The sequence below is a fragment of the Micromesistius poutassou genome (assembly GCF_964030765.1).
Source record: "Micromesistius poutassou genome assembly, chromosome: 10".
NCBI lineage: Eukaryota > Metazoa > Chordata > Actinopteri > Gadiformes > Gadidae > Micromesistius > Micromesistius poutassou.
In genome coordinates, this window is record NC_140280.1 from 10,138,977 (window position 1) to 10,160,853 (window position 21,877).

Genomic DNA, 21,877 nt, shown 5'->3' on the forward strand with positions numbered 1-21,877 from the left:
TGCGCATGCTCAAGTTATTTTCCCGGGGCCGTGAGCCAGAAGTAGAAGGAGACGATAGTCGTGTTGTTTTTGTCGCTGTCGGAAAACGAGAAACTGAGATTTATTTAAAAAGGTGGCGCAGAAGTTGGAGGAAGCCGGTGAATGTAGTTACCCCCTATAAGAACTGTGTCCCGGCCGTGGGAGCGTGCATGGCATGCATTCATTAAAGGTGGAAGCACACAGACACTACGCTTCGATTTCACCCAAGGCTGAATTAAAAGTACATGTTTTTCTAAATGTGGGTCATCAACAAGGTTGTAATGTAGTAACTTCGGCACATCTGTCAAAATAAATGTTTTTTTCTCCCGACGTGTTTACGATCTTTATTCATTCCTTGCGATGCAGCGGGGAATGCCATATACGGACGGGTGGCGGAGGGGCTGCTCCGGTGGGAGAAAGATGTTTTCAGTAGACAGCTGTCAACTCACTTCGGATAGGCGATTTATTAAAAAAGTTGGCGCAGAAGATGGAGGAAGCCGGTGTTGTACCAATGTAGTTACCCCCTTTAAGGAGTGTATCATCATCAACATGCATTCAGTACACACTACGCTTCAATTTCACCCAAGGCTGAATTAAAAGTACATGTTTTTCTAAATGTTTCTCATCAACAAGTTTGTAAAATAACTACGATCTTTATTCATTCATTGCTCCGCGGCCGAACTGACGGGGGTATTCTCTGATATTATGAATCTTACAGACTGCGTCGGGTTCTCCGACTCTCTGGTACTTCCACAACAAGTAAAGACTCGTAATGGGGTTTATCTCGACCATGGGGGAAAAGGAATTGGGGGGAATTAACTTTGGCTTTGACTCTCTGAAGTCCAGATTGAAACGAACATGGAGGAGAAAGCGATGTTTCAGCAGACAGCTGTCAGTTCACTTCGGGTCCATATCATTTCTCCGACGCTCCATTGTTTCGACCTCTCGGTCGTATGCGGACTCCTCCGCCGGCAGAGCAGCCGGAGGAGTCTGCATACGACAGAGACGAAAAGATATGCACGTGAAGTGAACTGAAAGCTGTCTACTGGAAATATCTTTCTCGAATGCCGCCTGAGTTTGTTGTTTGTTGCTAGTGACCTAAAGAGGTCAACCGGTGGCTCTATTACCTCTAGTTGGAATGGGTACAGCGCCACCTAACGTACTGGGGTATGACACACTTCGGCCAATGAATCGTTTTACTCACCGCCATGTATACGCAGACAATTGCAGTTGTCCAATTGAGGAGCATAGTCGAACAATGGCTTTAATCGAATTAAGCTGTGCATGTAAACGTACTGATTGAGACTCTGTTCCTGCTCCTCCTTTAGGCCTGGACCGCACCGTCTCCTTATACACCACTTCCATGCCTTTTGCCTGTGTGCGTGTGTGTGTGTGTGTGTGTGTGTGTGTGTGTGTGTGTGTGTGTGTGTGTGTGTGTGTGTGTGTGTATGTGTCATCCTTCAAAACCCTTGATTCCCTTCAGCCCCCTTCCCCACCAGCTTGTAGTCGTTCAACTTCTTACCCTTCTCTTCCTTTCATTCCTGTCCTCCTCCTTTTCTGGTGCTGTTCAGTCATTTCTCTCATACTTTAAATGAGAAAGATTAAGGGTGCAGCTAACTGTACTCCCCCCATGACCCTCTCTCTCTGTCACTCTCTCTCTCACTCTCTCTCTCTTCTGCCAAGACAGTTTTGGCTCTGCTTGATCTTGATTGGGGGGGCGGGGGATTAAAGTATGGTGTGCGACTAAACTAGTATTTCATTCAAACCTGACGTTTTGAACCTCATATTTTGATGATTTTAAGGACATATTTCATCATATTCATTTAGACTTTTAAATCATACCCTCAGAACCGTTACAGTGAATGACAATATTTAAAAGTATAGCAGCCCTATCTTAGTGAGTCAGAATTCCCCATTTCAGCAGTGAAACAGCAGTGAAAGGGAACACACCTGGAAGGTTTATTCAGGTGTCTCTGTGAGAGCATTATATCCTGCCATTACCTTGTCTCTTTAGACTTCAAATTTTCTTTAGGGTTTAAGTGACTGTAGGTGCTGAAGTTACTCAGCTGATAGGGTTGGATTCTAACCACTAATCCATGAGCAGGAGACCTAACTCCTCCTTAAAATTACACATATCTGAAGTGATTGTGCATCTGCAGTTACCGCTAGTGCCTCACATTGAATAATAATAATCACCATCAATCAATCAACAATGAATAATAATAATAATCACAATCAGCATATGCTGACTGTTACAAATGCATTAATAGAAAACACGCCCAAGATGAAGTAATTAAGAGAGAACATAATATGACGATTTAAAAAAAATGCTGTGTTTGATTATCTTTTTCAGTCGTTACAATAAATTTTTGCAATAATTCACTTTGAGAGATCAGGGCACAAAATGCTAAACCATGCTATCGCTCCAAAAATCGGAAACCCTTGCACTCGCTGTTCAGAGAATCTCATGATGAAATAAGACAAACAAAGGTGTAATTGTATAATACTTGCAATCATCCTTGTCGGTCTTGCCTGAGCTAGACCGAGCAGAATTAATGCAGAACCTTTTAGAGGAGCTCCATTGTCATTGTATCCGTGTATTTCTAACCGTCTCCATCATATTACTTTCCCATCTTAGAGAGTTGAGTGGCTCACACACCAGACGAGCTGCAAAGGACAACGCTGTTTTATATAAGCGACAAAGGTTTTGAGCAGTGCTTAGATGCTGTAGCGTGGCACCATCAGATGGCGCTGTGTGGCAGCACTGGTGTGAGTGTTCTCATCGAGAATAACGTTTTTTAAATCCAGGGAACGTCGTATGTTGGTGGAAGGTGCACTTTGGAAGCATTAACCCAGGGCTCCGCTGACACTGCTGTCGCCATCGGTCTCATGAACGTGCTCTTATGTGTGCTCACTCAGCCATGTCCCAAACCCAGCCTTTGGACCACTTGCTTTGTTTGTTTTGGGATTGTTGCCTACAATTAATAACTAATTGGTCATAGGCACTTTCATACAATGACAACATTCCACATTCCGAGTTTTCTTGAACATTATCGTCAGAACCTGAGTAAAGTCCCTGGTGGAATTGTACCAAATTGTTCTAGTTGAGCATCAAATCACATGGCCACGCCCACTGGTGATGTCACAAGAGGATCGATTTTGGAACAGTGTTTTCCATCCTTACTTGTGTGCATGTTTTCTGAAATCCCAAGACAGCAATTATTTTGGTTTCTTATTGTAACACAGGATTAAAAATGGAGCCGGAGCCACAGCACTGAGAACGATAACTGATTTGCAGGATGATTTACATCCTAGATGTAAATACATGGCTAGGTGGCTTTCTTGTTATGCATTTATGTAAACAACTTTGCTCATAAATATCCTGCCTTTTCTCTGTATTATTATTATTATTATTCATAATAATATGAATAATAATAATAATAATAGTAATTCATATAAGGACACCATAATGAAATGATTAAAACTGTGAGAGGTTTTCTCAAATATCAAAACAAGAAACAATAAAGTTGATCAGTGTATTTGCTCAAGGGCCAAAAGTACAGAAAAGGTTGCTAGAATGAAATAAGGATTTCCTGGAATTATTATTCCAGTTTTCTCACTCTTTCTCTTTGTGTCTCTCTTATCGTCTACATTTGAGTCTCATTTTGAATTTTGTTTATGAATCGCATTCTTGCTCTGGTATCCAGGGCAATCTATCAAGCTCTTTGTTCTTTAGGCTTCTTCCATGTGTGCTTAAGAATCACTGAAGAATGAACCCACTCACATGTCTTCTTTTCATTAGATGGTTTGATTTACACATAGATTTTAGTGTACATTTTTTATGTAAAGCTCAACATGTTTTATGTCTTTGTTTCTCCACCATGGTATCAATATTTATGTAATTTGTTGGGTTTAATTAACTCTTAATAAACTAGTAAATTATAATTGTTGTGTTTGACTAAACTGGATATATATGACATATGACATAGAAATTATGAGAAAACATTTCTCAAACACAATGTGCAGAAAGGTTGGTGAAGATGGTATTATAATGTACCTGTATGTACGTATAATATGCTTCTAGAGCCACAACATCTATTCCATTAACAGACAATATATTTTGTCTTTGTTTGAGGCTATATTAAAGATATGTTATGGTGGCAGAAAAAACATTAAATATAAGCCATTGTCAACTCCCTTTGGCTAAATATGGAATTGGAAAATATTGTAGACAATTAACTAAATTAATGAAATACCCTCAAGTAAATGTTTTGATAATTCTTTATTCATGAAAAATATTCTCTCCTTCAGTGCTGTCAATTTTTTTTGTAATAATTTTAGAAAAAATGTGTTAGTATCCCAACACAACCTCCTTCCCATCCCCATCATCCCTCCCCTAAACACGTCTCCCCACTGAATATAGTGGAAAGCTTATCTGTGCCATGGTGTCATCAACATTTTTTCGTTCTGGTAATCCAGTTATAGCCAGCATTAAAGAGCCATTGAACCCCAAACCGTTTCTTTTTTTTTTACGTGGTAATATGTCTAATATAATTTTCATTTTCTCCTTGTTACAAAAATAGGACTGTAATTTAGAGAACAAAGGAGTAAAATCCTATGTTTTTGCCAGTCTCTGCCAAACAGCGTTTAACTCTGTTTTCAATAATTGTTCTAAATGTGCAGACGTTTTTCAGACAATAAAGCCAAAGCAGTTCCTGTATTATTCACAGAGTATGATTACAAAGCACTGCCATCACCAGACTCTCTCTCAGTGTCCATCAGTGATCCTCCCAACGAGAATCTCTCTCTCTCTCTCTCTCTCTCTCTCACTCTCTCTCTCTCTCTCGCTCTCTCTCTCTCTCTCTCTCTCCTTCAAACCCCCCTGTTTTCTCCTCTCTATCTTCACCTCTGTGCCCTCCCTCCGTCTGTGGGGGCCTATTAGTCATGTTAGTCCTTGGATCAGAGGGCTGAGACCACCATGGGAGTGGGGTCGCCCCCCAGCACCCCCCCCCCCCCCCCCCCCATGGCCCACAGCCCCGCTGGGAGCGAGGGCGAGGGGCTGTAGTGTCAGCAGAAATGTAGCGAGCAAGAGAGATGGCAAGATAGGCAGAGGGGAGAGAGACTGATGGAGGGGATTAAGATGCAGGGTGTCCTGGCCTTGGATGTTTTGGGGGTCTTGGGGGTGCTCATGGATTTTAAGGCCATGAAATCCATTTTATTTTATTCATTTATTTTATTCTTCATGGACAAGGTGTTTTGCTACACACAAATGCATACCCGACACACGCACACACGCACGCACACACGCACACACGCAAGCACACTGCACACACCTGCAAATCGAGGTCCATGATTGATTTGTCTGCTCAATATGACATGTGAGAAAGCTTCTTTTTTTTTTTTTTCATTTGTGTAACACACATACAGACACTGGAATTGTTCCCTTTTTCCCATAAGACCTGTTTTTCACTATCACACACACACACACACACACACACACACACACACACACACACACACACACACACACACACACACACACACACACAGATCATCCCGAGGCTTATATCCACGTTGGACAGGCAGCTGTTAATGTGAAAATATGAGCTTGGCAGGTGACCCATTTGAGGTCCAAGGTCTGCAATGCTGTTGTCTGAACTGTGGTTCGGGCGCAGTGGTAATGTAGCAGTAGCAGCTTTACATTAGTGGTGTACAGCAGACGTTGGCTAGCCAACAGCAGTGGAGATCCAACAAGCAGATATAAGCATAATGCTATGTTCGGGTAGGGGGCGGCTATCAGGCTGCATAAACACTGCATTCACACTGTTCACGCATTCTATCAGGCATAGGTCTGATGGAGCCAATGGTCTCGCTCTCTTTTCCTCTCTCTCGCTCATGCCCGCTCGCCCCCTCTCTCTGTTTCTTTGTCTTTTACTCTGTGTCTCACTTTTACTTGTCTCTCTCTCGCCCACTCTCCCTGTTTCCTTCTCTTTTACTCCCACTCTCCCTTTTTTTTTTTCTCTCTCTCTCTCTCTCTCGACCCCTCCTCCCACTCTCTAATTAGAAAGAAGGAAACAGCAAAAAGCCCTCCCTCATTAGGACCTTGTGAACCCTTAAAATATGCAGCGTCAGGAGAACCTCTATTGCGCTGCATTAAGACGGTCCAATATTTCCATGAGCTCCACGGATTAGCGCTCCGCTCGGAATGTGCACTCTTTGCCATGGTTACTGGGACGCCGTGTTGCAAAACACTACAGCACATAGGCTCTTCTGCCTGGAGCTTTGCTGCAGGCAGATGACATTCATGACATACTTCATGAACATCTTGAACTTGAATGTGACCTAAAACATGTTAAAGTTAAATACACATGTTATTTCAGCAGCTGTTGCTGTTTAATGGTTTGAAAACAGTGACATACGGAGCATCGTTGGATTCAAAATATTTGAAGCACAACCAAAGACCAATCCCAGGCATTTGATGATGTCATGTTACAATGCCTCTGGCCCTTGACACCCTGTCTATTAATTCATTCAAACACTACCCATGAAGCTTTGCAACCAGGCCTGTGATGAGAAACACTGTGAAACCAACCAACGGATGTACATTTCATCTCGATTGCAAATCATGGGCTCAGCATTTCTCTATATTCTATTACTTATGGAGTTGAACTGTAATGACAACAAATTATATTTGACAATTATTTCAAATGAGACCAAATGAAAAGGTAAACAGTGTTCTAAACATCCAAGTCACGGCGCCAGTTCTCCTCTCAGACTGCTCTCTTGTCTGTCTTTATGTACACCTCGCTACTGGCAAGACGGTTGAAACTAGATTATATGAACTCAGACTAACCCCAGCCTCAAGCAGCCTCCCCCCAGTTATCTCAAGTCATTGTATGCCATGATGGTCCATCAACCCTTTGTGTCTTGTTATATGCCTCAAACGTTTCCCTCGCTTTAAATTGTCTGCTCTGTTTTTCTTTCTCAACCCTAACGATAATTTAGTTCGAGCCGTCTGTGCCCAGAGGTGGAAGCTGTTGAAGGAGCATGTTAGATATCCCAAACACAGACAGACACACACACACACACACACACTCACAACCAGAGACAGACACACAGATACACACACACACATAAACACACACACACACACACACACACACACACACACACACACACACACACTCACAACCAGAGACACACACATGCAGAGAAAGACACACACACACACACACACACACACACACACACACACACACACACACACACACACAGACTGACTCTCTTCCTGGCCCATCTGCTGCCCACCAGCATGTGAGTGTACGTGTCTGTACGTCCAGGAACCAGTGGGAGCCGGTCAGTGACATTTGGTCCGATGAACAGAAAGTCTTTGTGGGTTCTATGGGGAGCAAGTGAGTCTCTCAGCAGCTGTTTCTCTCTGTGTCTCTGGCTCCAGTCCTATCTGCCCCCAGAGACCGCTGAAATCCCTGCTTATCCCCCTCCCTGTGTTTGGTCCATTGGGAGGTGACTTTCTTTCTTGCTCTCTTGTATTTATATCCCTTGTTTGTATCTAACCTTTTCTCATCCTTCTCATTCATGTAGGCCCCCCGTCTTTCTTCTGCTTCTAACTGAACATAATTAGAATTACTATTATTATTAAGCCCACTTTATTATAGTCATATCAACATACCCTCTCAAGGTACAATACCCTTTGAAACCCCACGCAACACTTAATGATTAAGACTGAGCATTACATGTGTTTGAAAATTCAACAGTGCTGAGTGCAACGCTCTAAAGCTAAGGCAGTTGTTTTACATGATTACCTGCTTCATTTTCATCATGTAGTACCCATAATGCAACAGGCTCGGAGGGAGGGAGGGAGGGAGGAATGGAGAGGGAGGGAGAGAGAGGGAGAGAGAGAGAAAGCTAAAACCTGCTAAAACCTTTTTAACATTTTAACAATACACATATACACATATGCACACACACTCGCACACACATACAGCCACACACACACAAACAGTGTAGGAAATATAGGCTGTGTTTTGGGGGGTAACATTGGTACAAAAAAACGCTGTTAATCTCATTGACATTCTTTTTTTGTTGTAAAAACGAACTACTAACACGGGTTATTATCAAATTAATTTAAATATACCTTTATCCTTTTACCGTTATAATTGAACATTTCTATATTATAGCCATAGATAGACCTAGTCCTACATTCCAACATACAATCCATTTCAACAACGATGGAAGAAAACACAACCTTTTAAGTTAGCAGAGATGATTTCAATATCCAAACCTTATCATCTCACAGCAAATATGAGCACACAACAACAAATCATCACCTTGTAGGCTTGTTGATTACCAGGGGCTCGTTTTCAGTTTGGGCTAAAGTTTCTTCAAGATCATTCTTCCCCTTAAAATATTTTCAGACGTTTCCCAGGCTTAGCCTCATCCATGCATACTTTTCAGATGTAGATTTGGTAGTGATTGGGTAATTTATTGCACTGATTATATTACTTGATATGTCAGGCTGTCAGGGCTGTCACTTCATGGCTGACTGGTGAATTGTATGTGAATACCCAGTGGTGGTCCTAAAGAGTTGGTAGGGGCACCAGCTGGCTGGCCGATCAGGTGCCACACCCAGCCATCCCCACCACACAGATGGACTAATCCACTTCAGTTTGGATTTCCTTTTCATTACTTTCCGTTTCATTACTCCATTTTCCTTGTCCTACTATGTATTTTATTTTATGAATGGGAATTGCTGGGCATGAGGACACACAGATACCCTCACCATTTCTAGAAGTGGCAAAAAGTGATGTTACAATGTTAATTATATGTTAATTGTTTGGATTGTTGTAAATCGGTCAGTATGCGTTTTTTGTTTCGCTCTCCCAAGAACAGCCCAAGTCTATTCCAGAGCAATGAATCATACGGTCATTTTTGTTTATTATAATTTGTTGTGAACGTTGTGTTGAATCATTAAAGTGCCACAGGGGATATATGTGTGGCTGCCTGAGTGAGGAAGAGCAGGCACAGGTTTCCTCTCTGGGCTCGTTTCAACAGAAGGGAAGATAGTAAAGTATGGTTAGTCTACTGACCTTTAAAGGATAGCACAGTGCCTATTTGGCGTTTTATACCAAGACTTGTATACTTGGTGTTGTAGTATTTGGACTGCCATGGTCTCTAGCCATTAGGCAAGATCTCTAGCCTAATGGTGATGGACACAGGAGCTTCATTTTAATGCCAGTGTCACAGGCACTTTGGCTGACATGCACACATGCATGGACGCAACACACACACACACACACACACACACACACACACACACACACACACACACACACACACACACACACACACACACTTGCATGCTCACACACGCACGCACGCACATACACACACACACACACACACACACACACACACACACACACACACACACACACACACCACACACACACACACACACACACACACACACACACACAAACATGCATATGTGTCTCAGTGGCTAGCATTCTGAGGTTCTGTTTTGGCTGGGGCCTCAGTGTGCCCTTAGGGTTAAGCTCTTGGAACTCAGAGTAGAGTGTATCAAAGTACCACAAAGTTCTTCTGTTTTGATTGCCTTAAATGCTTAAGGGATTAATCCAGCTTGAGATAGCTCGAGGAATGAATATTCGGTGGCATATTTTGGTAACCAAATACAGGATACACTGGCCTCTGTGTTGAGAGAGTGTTTATGGGGGATGTGCGAGTGTTCATGTGTGTTCATTAATCCATGGGACAACAATGCCAGTCGGCTGGCTTCCTTACAACAAAGAACCAACCCTGTAAGGGGCATAAATCCCCAAGGAATACAAAACAAAAACAAAAACTTGAAAGAAATGTTTAATTGTTCTGATTTAATTAAAACCAAATTTGGGCTTTTTGCTAAACAAAGCACAAAAGCAAGAAAGGGTGTGGTTTTGATGTTGTAAAACCATTGAATTTAAATTTCAAATGGTATTTAATTCTTATTTGTAAACAATCAAACCCGCTATCCCATAATCCCTTCCCACAGTAACCGAGAGAACCAGACAGAGAAATTCAGACAAAGAAAAGTTGGAGATTGATGAATGCAAACTACAATGAAAAGAGAAAGAAAAGAAGAGGGCCCAAGAACACAGAGGGAGAGAGAGAAAACGCGGTGGGAGAGGCAGAGAGGAGGAAGCGGAAGGGATGCCGTTTGTAAGGACCGGATGCCCGCTGGCTGCCCGGCTGTCCGTTGTCTCAGTGCTGCAGTGCGTGTGAACTTGTAAGGAGCTGTTTGGAAAGCATTCTTCCACAGCTTAGAGAAGAGAGGATTATCAAGAAGCACTTCTCCTGTGTAAAGGCACAGCAAAAGACAGCAGCCAACACAGTGAGAGGAGAGAGAGTGGGGCTTAGTCCCAGGAGAAAGGATGCATAACAGGTCGCAGCCAAAATGTCAACTAGCGTGGAGTGAATAATAGCTTTTATAGTCCTTTTTAACTTATTTTTCATATTGTTCTCGCTGACTTATTCTGTTCCTTTTTGTGAGACCAGAGAGAGAGAAAGAGAGAGAGAGAGGGAGAGAGAGGGGGAGAGAGAGAGAGAGAGAGAGAGAGAGAGAGAGAGAGAGAGAGAGAGAGGCACAGAGAGTGTGAGAGAGAGAGAGAGAGAGAGAGAGGGGGGGGAGGGAGAGAGATAGGTACAGAGAGAGGGAGAGAGAGAGGTACAGAGGGAAGCAGAGAGGCAGAGGGAGAGAGAGAGCGCGGTAGAGAGGTAAAAGGGGCCGAGCTGAGGAGCAGAACAACAGGCCCCGGTGGGAGCGGCACTGCCGGACGCTGCTCCTAAGCGTTTAATCTCCCGCTCTGGGAGAACACAAACGATCTGGTAATCGCCTCGACCTTCACACCAACAACAAGGTCACAGGGGAGCCGCGGCACTTTGCATTTCCCACAGATACTTTGGAAGACATGCAGAACAATTAGTGGAGCTGGATGTAAAGGAGCTGAGCTCGTCTCAGCGTCAGACCCTGCCCTGCCACACCCTGCCTCACCCCAGGAGGGTTAGCCCTGCCCTACCCCAGGAGGGTTAGCCCTGCTACACCCCCAGGAGGGTTAGCCCTGCTACACCCCCAGGAGGGTTAGCCCTGCTCTACCCCAGGAGGGTTAGCCCTGCCCTACCCCAGGAGGGTTAACCCTGCCCTACCCCAGGAGGGTTAGCCCTGCCCTACCCCAGGAGGGTTAGCCCTGCTACACCCGCCCCACCCCATTGTATTTTTGTGTTTGTATCGGTGAGCAGATTTTGCAAGGTACCTTGTATAAAAAAAGTACCTATTTTACAAGGTGTGTTTGTGTGTGCACATTCTACTTTTGAAAGCCAGGACACCTCATGCGTCCATGAATCTTGTTTATGTAATCAAAGGACTTGTCCTCGACAACAGAGCATTACTGTATAATTCAATAAACTGGCATTTGAGATGTGATTATACTACACAAATTCAATTTCCCTTTTCGGCAGTTTGATTATAAATGTCTAGACAAAGGATTATTTCTTCTTCTGATGAACCCTCTGGCTTTGGTCTTATTACACAGAACCTTTTCTCAGGATCCTCGTACGATCAAAATCAATGCATTTTAATAATAACATTGGCCATTTATACACACATAACTGTCAATTATACCGATAACGTTGAATTCAATTTTTTTCACAAATTTGTGGAATGTTCTCCAATGAGCGGCGGTGAAAAAACAGAACAGAAGTTTTCCCTCTTTCCTATGTCTGTTCATGATCATCACAGTTGGTTACTTAGGGGTCGGCATCATAAGGCATGTTACAACCGGCACGTGAGGCCATTTACTCACGCGTACACTCATTATAATTGAGTCACTACAATTCTGGATAATGTTTTTTTGGCTAACAAAGTAATAATTTGTTTTGGAATAATGAAAATATCTGAAAATCTATCTGAAATAATTAACAAGTCTCAATACACAATTTTGTTTAACAGCACTTACTCACCATTTTACTGTCTTCCGCCGTCACCCCTTCCGTTTACCAGCAGACGTGAGGGAGCTGATACCATTAGGCTACCTAGCTTGCTAAATACGTTGTATTACGTCCAAGTTGACAATGGCAGTAGCTAAAAATAAAAGGTATGTTGTCTAATAGTCGCATGTTTCAGCCGCCTTGACAAACTAATATTGATTTATTTAACGAAAGGACAAACCTGTGTGCCCAAGTTAAATTGCTTTGAAAATGTGGTCTGTCGAACTTCAAGTGGACTTAATTTTGAAACAAGACACAGAAATAATTTCAAAGATGGACTTCAATCAATCAATCAAGAAGACAGTGGCCAAGTATGAGAAGCTCATCAGTGGGTTAAGAACACTGTGCTGTCAAAAAATAAAATTACAGAAGGTAGCTATAAAGTTCACGCAGCGCATTGCTAAAGGCGGGAAGCCAATCTCTGATGGAAAATATATACAGGAGCCTATCTTTAGCAGTAGAGATTATATTTGGTTATATTGATTAAACATTAAAGGAGACATTTTGAGCACCATGTTTTTTTCAGAGCTTTAACTTCAAGCGTCAATTTGCCAGAAGTTTTCCACCTCATTGTTTCCTATTCAACTGTGATTCACTTGTGACCTTGTTCCATCGCCTCGTATCTCACCTTTAACACAGTGTTGTAGCTGCATACACACGTTTATCAAGTTCATCAAGACACAGTTATACACCGTATTAGGAGGAAGGTGTGACCTTTCACTCTTTAATCCCTATTGATCAGGATGTGTGTGTGTCTGTGCGTGTTTATTTGTATGTGTTTGCATGCCTTTGATTGAGTGCATGTGTGTGTGTGTCCGTGCGTGTGTCTTTGCACATGTGAGGGGGTGTAAACCATGGGTGTTCAGTTCTATACTGCAACGTGATAATTAGAACACCTGACTTGAACAACTGAGTTGTTGGGCTCATTTTTTAACGTGAAGATCTTCTCCTAATTAACACCGGCTGGTAACAAGGGCTGCAGGAAGCAAAGTATTCCCTTCTGTTGCTGTAACACGACTTCTAGTCGTGTGCTAATTGTTCTTTTCTGTGATGCTCAACGTGTCTCTGGCTAGCGCTGAGGTTGATGAGAGACTTTGATGGCTATTTGAGTGTGGAGCGTTCGCCGCACCGCGGCTTGTATGGAGATCATTGGCTGGTGACAATGACGAACTCGCCAGCTACCCAGGTTTCCCCAGGCAACCGGCGTTGGACCACTGCCAGCAGCTGTTGAATGTGCTCTGACTTGCTCCTGATGCTACTTTGTCCCCATGGGATCAGGGACTCACCTGTTTAGACTAAAACACTAAACAGAAAGAACCACGTATGAACAATCAAATGCATCCCGAGAAACTGTTGTTATTGTTATTTGTATCTGTGTTTACAAGAAATGATATTCGAGGCCGCCTAACCACGACCTGGTACACTGAAGAACCAAGGCTGTTCGGCCAACACAACAGACCTCCCTGGCCGTCCTGCTGACCTCGGTCTCCCCTTTTCTGAACCCCACAGCTCTCTCGGACCCGGACGGGGGTCTCTGCCGGAGGACCTACTGCGGCAGGGGCCGGCAGTGCCTGGTGCTGGCGGAGACGGGCCGCGCCGAGTGCGTGTGCCAGGAGAAGTGCCGGCCCTCCTTCGTGCCGGTGTGCGGCTCCGACGGCCGCTTCTACGAGAACCACTGCGAGGTGTACCGCACCGCCTGTCTGGAGAAGAGACGCATCTACGTGGTGCACAGCAAGGACTGCTTCTTCAAAGGTACGAGGCCCTTTTGGGTTCTTTGAATGTGTATGGCGTCTGCGTGTGTCGATGCCCGCGCGTGTGCACGCACGCACAAACACACACACACAGCATTACAGAAAGCTTTACTTCTGTGGGTCCATTAGCTGTAGAAGCTTTGTTAAGCTAGGAGCTATAGTTCTGCATTGATGCTATAGTATAGTGCATTCGCTGCAAAAATGTAAACAGTAACAATTATTTGGTATTTATTTTATATATATATATATATATATATATATATATATATATATATATATATACATATATGTCTCGAACTGAAGTAAACACAGCAGTAAAAGGGATTCACCTCATCCACCTCAATACCAAAGTCCCTACTAATAAAGTCAACAAATCCAAATCAGTCATTGTTTTCTCCCAGAAAGTCATATTCATACCGGGAGATGGAATAATGCTGAGGTTGAATATCAGTTATGGCACTTTTCTTGGCAACAGAAGTTAGGCGCTGACACCGGCAAAACGGGTGCACACACAATATTCACATGCATGCACTGTTTGTGTTCACAAGTCAGTTTAAACTCACGTAGTAATTATCACCTGCCAGGAAAAGCACCAAGTCAGTCCTTTCCACTGGCAAACTAAATGTTTGTATTGGAATTTGTACAACTTTCAATAAAGATTCATCAGAATGGTGGCTGTGGTGTAAGTTTCATTATGATTCATAACAACCTGTCACGCTGAAGTATATGCAAAGGATCTTATCTCTTTTTATGTCAAAAAATTAATGAAAATAAACAATTTGAAAATAGAGCCAAACGTGTTATATAATACATTTTCATAAATTAACACCCATTCATTTCTCATCCTGCTCATCATCACATTTATTAATTAGATTAAAAGGTTGAGAGGATAAAACAGAAGGCTTAACCTAACCCTAACTTTATTACAATTATATTCTGTTTTCTGACAGCAGCAGAACACACCTGTGTGTGCGTACCTGTTATACAAGGAAAATAATTGTGTATACTTAATGTATATATCCTCAATATAAACATCCACATAGTGTTGAGCAGGTGTTACTTCCACTTGAACCAGACACTGTGTCTGCCTACATGTTCCTAAGAAGAGCTGAACGTGGGCCACACTCCTCTGTTCTGTGAGGCATGTTGATCTTTACCCATAGCTTTTGCGGTCCATTCATAGCAGTGGTTGGAATACACCACCTGGGGTCCTGGGATCATGAGCTCCACATCAGAAATCATTCAACTCCATACCTGATTCCAACACTCATTTTGGAATTCACAGCCTGGCCACAGACGGAAAGCTGTATGAATCAAGGTACAGAACAATCACTTCATCATGTCTTGAGACACAGAGTGCGTATTGCTGGTGAAATTTAGGCTGCACACTACACAAACTACACAGAAATATTGCTTCTGTGGGAATTTTTCTTCTACTCCCAAAATATACTTTTCTGAGTGCACAGCTTCACTAACGTCTTCTGTACTGCCCTGTTTGTGCGAGACACACACACACACACACACACACACACACACACACACACACACACACACACACACACACACACACACAGTACATACTGTACACATATACACACAGACACTTACTGTGTCTGTGTGTATATCATATTCATTGAGTCACTGCTTAACTAGTTAATAAATCACTGCACATTTGTTTTACAATCAGAGGACAAATCACAAGACAAATCTAGGTCTATTCTACAATCCATATTTTACGCTCATAGGAATTACTTTTTAGATTAATATGAGGGGCTTAACAGTCATGTATTCATTTGGAGTGGTACGGCATAGGGCCCGCACTGCACGGACCGGTATGCTCTGCTAACCAAACAACACATTAATTGGTTATTGTAGCATAAAACAGATTAAAATAAATGATACAAAAAACATGTATAGACATAAACCAATGGCGTATATACCAGAGTTAACAAGGGGAAAATATCCACATAAAGTTAAGTGACGCTCACAGATTCTGTGCGGTCGAGGCCGGTTCACTTGTTATGCAGTCGGACGCCAGTTGGAGCGTGGCGAGTTTAAAACACACACAATCAGCTATGGCTCACAACATCCACTCTGAAAGCGAGACCCGAGGCCATGAGGTCAGGGGCACGGCCCCTCTCTCTCCCGGCCCTCCACCAGACGCCGTGCCTCTCGATGGGCAGCGTGTGGCATCACCCCGCTCCCTCCCTAGCTTCTGCTTGTGGGTTTTAAAGCATTGACGAAGGAGGCGTTTAAAAGCGGGAAATGAAATTCAACAAGAGTCCGAATGGTCCGCCAGGTTCAATCACACGGCTGAACGCTCACCGCGCTACGCATTCATTTGCATGAAATAAACGGAAGTCACGTTTTTGTCCTGCCCCTTTAACGGAGGAGCAAGCCCACTCGAGCCTTCCCACAATCCTTTGGCCCAGCCAAGATTGCACCCAGTGCATATTGATTGGGAGGCGTAGCCAATCATGACACATTACGTCTGGTGGGGCTGGGCCACACTTGAAATTGCCATGGCGTTTTCTCCGTTGGAATTCTCTGGAGTTGTCCGTCCGTGGTGTCCAAGCGCAATTCAAGTGAACAGGTGGACTAGACAATAGGCGTGAATAGGAAAACACATTATAACGGCAACCACTACTTCCCGCAGCCTTCAGGCAACAATGTGGTTGAGAAGTTCTTGACTCTGGATACACTATTACTAACATTTTGACAACTACACCTGCCTTATACAACAAAACAAAACAACACATGGGCATGACGTCAGAAAAGCCCTCTCCTGTGCTAAGTACAGACAGTTGGACATCTAGAGGTACAGAGAGCAACCCAAAGACTAAAAGTTGTCAATTTGCGTAGTTTAATGTGTAGTTTATGTAGACAAGTTTAATTTGTGTAGTTTAATTTGCAATGTGTAACATTTCACTTAGATCGTAGCTTAAAAGTCACGGTTTTGTTTACATGTGCTGCTGGAAGCCAAGCTATCCTGTTAGCCGGACTGTCAGAATAATAAATGTTCAATTGAAAAAAACAAACACAATGGGCATTTATAAGGCAATGTATCAACTGTACCGAACCATACCGAAATGTGACGCCACCATACTGCGTCATCACTGCATCATTAATATACTTTGATATTTACATGATCAACCTTAATTTAATCTAAATTCCAAAACAAACTGGCACATTTGTATCCCTAAATATAAAGAGCACTAAAATACAATCATTAATAACAACAACAAATAATACAGACTTCATAGCAGTAACCTTAAATCATTCAGGAGGGCATGCACACTTGTTCCAAGTCATTACTTTTCGATATCTCCAACATTAATTTGCTCCAGCCTCTGAAGTAAATAATTGCTACCTCTCTGCTCTTACCACGTGACTCAATTTAAAAACAATTTCAGAATCAATTATGTTTATTGCATTCCAGTGATGAAATGTAAACAATACAGTAGTTATGTAATTGTTTATTTTTTAATATCTCGCTAGCCAACTGGTAGTGATCGGTCGGTGCAGTAACAGTGCAGTGCTATAAAGGCTCGGACATACTCTCCACGTTCCACCTCCGTGGACCGCTGTGGATGTGTACTGGTCACCAGGACGCACCCCTGCTTCCTTTCACACTACAATTGAGGATCCGCGTGGGCCTCGCGTTCCACGCAGGAGCATTTCCCAATCCACACTCATTCATTCCAGTTGGGGCGGCAATGTGCCATAACTTTGTTTTCCAACCGCCATAAAAGTCAAAGAGAAGCAGAAGAGTGCCTTTATATTCCTTCCAATATGTTTTGTATAGTTCTGGGTATACGCGGATGTGGATGGTATGATATAGCCTTAAGTGAGCAGATGTGTGAAGGGAGTTCATAATGCATAATGCATTCATAAATAAACAACCTTTCCACCAAGGGCCTCCTTTAGATCAAACAAGCTTGGCATACAGGGTTATGAAGAGGGGGGACCTTTTTAATGGCACCTATTAAAACACACTAAGCAGCGTGTACTGTAGACATTGAGTTGATACGTTCACATACAATACCAACATAATAAAGATCCAGATCTCAGCATTCTTCTGACCTCGAAAGAAAATGAGAACTGGATGGACTGAAACTAAACCCTGAAGGGTTTTAAATAAGGAAAGAAACCAGATGTAACTACAACTACAACTTATTTCCTTAAGGGGTAACAAAACCTTCTTAGGCTTTTTCCTAGTATCTCAGAATAACATTATGTTAGTCCTATGAGGTTTTAAAACCACCTTTGCCTGACAAATGAGACTGAAGTGGACCCACTATGAAGCCCTGGGGTGCTCCTTTAGATATGCTTAGTTAACTTGAACATACGACCATTCTGTAATATGGTCAGATATTCTTATGCTAGTCAGCCTCTGTTTCAGAACACCATGGTCCACAATGTCAAATGCATTGGCCAGATCAATAAAGCCAATAAATTTGTTTTGTGATACAATTGACAATGTTCATTGCTACAATAACTCTCATGAATGTTAGTTTCTGAAAGCTGATATTTGGATAAATGGCATTAAAAAGTCCTTCAGCTGTTCCCTTACAAACCTTCCCAGGATCCAAGCCAGTACTGATTAATCAGAGAATAATCTATAGTTACTAAGGTATGTGGTGCACTCATCCCTTTAAAATAGTGGCGGAACACAGGTGTTCAGGAGGAGGTTGAAGAGATATGTAGGGGCTGAACCAATAAAGTCTGCAGCCAACTTGAAGGAAATGTGGCTTATGTGATGCAGGTGGCAATGGGAAGTTCAAGCAGATGTGTGCAATCGAGGGGTTGATGTCTTTGCTGATATGATTTGCCACACAAGCTAGAAACCTTGGAATCAAGCAAGAATGAACTGCAGCACACCACATGCTCATTGAAACGACAAGCATTGTTTTTTCAGATCAAGTGACAGCAGATGGAGCTTCTCGTTACCGGTGGATAAGGATTTTTATTGGCTTTATTTAAATAGTGATCATCAGGTACTACTCAGACTTGGCATTGTTGATTTGAGATGTACCGAGATTCCTTTATTCCCTGAAGTGGTCATTCCCAGACCCAGTTTTCAACCATTAGCCCAGCCTGTTTCTTTATCAGTGTAAAAGGTGTCATACCTCTCACACCAAACCCCCAGGGCTATCTTATCCCTTCATATTGTGCGCGTGCCGCCTGCGAATGTGTTTGCTTGTGTGTTTTCCGAGGGCAGCGCGGGGGGGGGGGGGGGATTTAACCACTCGAATAAGCACCCAAGCACTTTCTGGAAAGCAGCCGGAGGGAGACGTGTGTCTGCGCTCGACATGATCGCATTAAAGCAGACTAAGCTGTCGGCCTTGGATCTTCCTGTTTGTGACGGGAACCAGAGATAATTGCGTGAAGAAATAAAGGCTGAATACAAGTCTGGCTGGGGCTTATTGTTCTCCTCTGTCAACTGCCTCTTAGCATAAACACTGGAGCGGCCGGACTCCACAGCTAATCTGGAGAGTGCAAACAATGGCATAGAAGACTTTGCAGTTAAATTTATTAATGTATGGGGGAGGGGGGGAGGGGGTATATATTTGATCAACCTTTGAATAATCTATTTTCATATTCAATAGAGTGGAACACACATCCTTGAGTATGTCTTTTGTGGAAGATGTGTTAATTTCCCACTGAAGGCACACTGAAAGCATTCACTGCATTATTGCTTCAGTGCCAACAGGTTCACAGCATAGAACATCATCAGTAATCATTGTAGCAGGCAGATGATTATGTACTGTACTCTCTTTGCAACTTGTCGACATAATTAAACTAAAGTTTTTCCATCAAAATGCTGTCAGTGCAATTTTGACACTGGCTTTGATTAGAACACACTCATTTGAAACAATGTGAAAGTGTAAATGTGAATTACATAAAAGCTGCTTCTTCTTCCTCCTCAGCATGCAAACCACTAAATATTAGCATGATAAACAGGCAACTGTTTTCTGTTGCCTGTGAGGAGCACAACAGGGGGTCACTGATGTTTCAGCTCCAGGCAGATGGTAAACATGTTTCAACAAGGCTCTTCCACTGGTGCCATCATGCTTTTCAATGTATACATTTGCCTTTTCAATTATTTGGCAATCCATCCATTCATTCATCAATCACTGTACTGTCTTACCTACAGTCAATGTCAACCTGATTTAGAAACCTCTGGTAAAAGATGTGAAAAATGTGCAAACCCTGCATGAAAATGTATGGATCCCCACACACACAAATCTGTCCATGCAATATACCCATCCTCTCCTCCAAGCCACATTCATCTGTGCTTTACATCCATCATGTGTCCTTCTATCCATTTCTCCATTTCTCCTGCTGGCCATCCATCTTTTGATTTACAAGGCTTTGTCCCGTTTGGTCTCAACTGCCCTGTTCCAGTTGCAGCATAATCCACCCCAGCGTCTCTCATACAGCCCTTCACCCCAGCCCATCCAATCCCTCCGTTCCCCCCTACACCGCCACCGCCCTCCTAGAAGCCTCTGGGCACCTCTCTGCCTCCCATCATATGTCTTGTTGCTTGCTAACCCCTCTGGCCCGGGCCATGGCGGAGACCATTAGCTTGGCCACACAAAACACATTGACTCTCATAAGGGAGATAAACTCTGCAGCATGCTGCAGACGCCCGTGGGCCTGTTAGGCTGACCGACAATGGCACGTGTATCTATATCTCTTTATATATATATATATAATATAGAGGTCCTCTATTGCATTATCTGGTTTCTCCACCCTTATGTCCCTCTCTCACTCTTCTTTAATGTGCCTGGATGTCCCTCTCTCCCGGGCTGATAGCCTCCTCCTGCCTATGCTTAGTGTCGACACTCTAGCTTCCTCTGCGAACCGTCCGTTGAAGGACTGGGGCACTTCCTTTCTTTTGGGGGCTGACCTCAAAGATTAGTCATATTCTTTTACTGCACTTTGTGTTGCCTTGTTTACCAAAGAAATACTAACCTTTTTACCATGCAGAGGCATTGTGGTCGGCGAGAATGGCCCCCATGCGTCGTTCTGCTTGTGTTAAAGGACCCCATTCGTTCGGCCACGACCCATTAAGGCCACATCATTCAGCAAAGTCAAAATGACACTTTTTATAAATGCACCCAATTTGCCAAAAGTGGGCCGGTGGAGTCATAAAGTTGTGCAGGTCACATACAAAAACATTAGCGCAAACGCTGCCTTCCAACTTTGTGTTAGGTTAATCGGGATTCTGGCTGGGCTGTGCTGTCATGCGTGACAGGAACAAATAAAGAACATACACACACAAAAACACACACATACATAGAACAAATACCCTGCAGGCCTCCCCTGACTTATGTGTTACAGTGCGGTGCTTATTAACGAGCAGTCTTAACCTTCGTCATCCTTCTGCTCTCTGTTTCAAGTCTCTCTCTCTCTCTCTCTCTCTCTCTCTCTCTCTCTCTCTCTCTCTCTCTCTCTCTCTCTCTCTCTCTCTCTCTCTCTCTCTCTCTCTCTCTCTCTCTCTCTCTCTAGGTAGACTGTGCTCTGCCTCATTAAGCCTGACCATCCCCCCCCTCCCGTCCAATAGAGGCCTGTGTTAGAGAAAGCGTTGGTGTTTTGAAATAGATGCCCTGATAAGAGCTTCTGGCCGCTGCCTTCCATGAACACTAGATGATGAAATGGATAAGATGTTTTTCGTCTCTGAACATATATAGGAGTTAAATGTACTGAGTCATTTATGAATCGCTTTACAGATAAATTATAATAATCATGTTTCATTTATCCATATCCACAGTTCATTTTATTATTTTACATATATCTGTACTTACAATCATGATTATGGAGACATGCAGGCTTCAGGGAAAACAAACAATAATTCAAATACACAGGATGGTGTGGATGGGTGTTATATTATGCTGTGATGTTTTTAAATTACATTGATTAATTGGTTGGTTGCTAAAATGACATAAATTACATACATGCCATTTTTATTTAAGCAGCCAGCAAAAATGCCACACACCCACCTGCGACTATATGATTCAATCTCTCTCTCTCTCTCTCTCTCT

General features: G+C 43.0%; 1 protein-coding gene across 1 annotated transcript in view; it reads left to right on the forward strand.

Moving 5' to 3' along the window:
- The window catches only part of fstl4 (follistatin-like 4), a gene marked incomplete at both ends in the record, with an annotated part of 139,274 nt that overhangs the window by 8,094 nt on the left and 109,303 nt on the right, over positions 1-21,877 (forward strand). Inside the window, one exon of the mRNA XM_084474204.1 lies at positions 13,588-13,830. Coding sequence (XP_084330330.1) covers positions 13,588-13,830 — 243 coding nt within the window. The remainder of the gene's footprint in view (positions 1-13,587; positions 13,831-21,877) is intronic.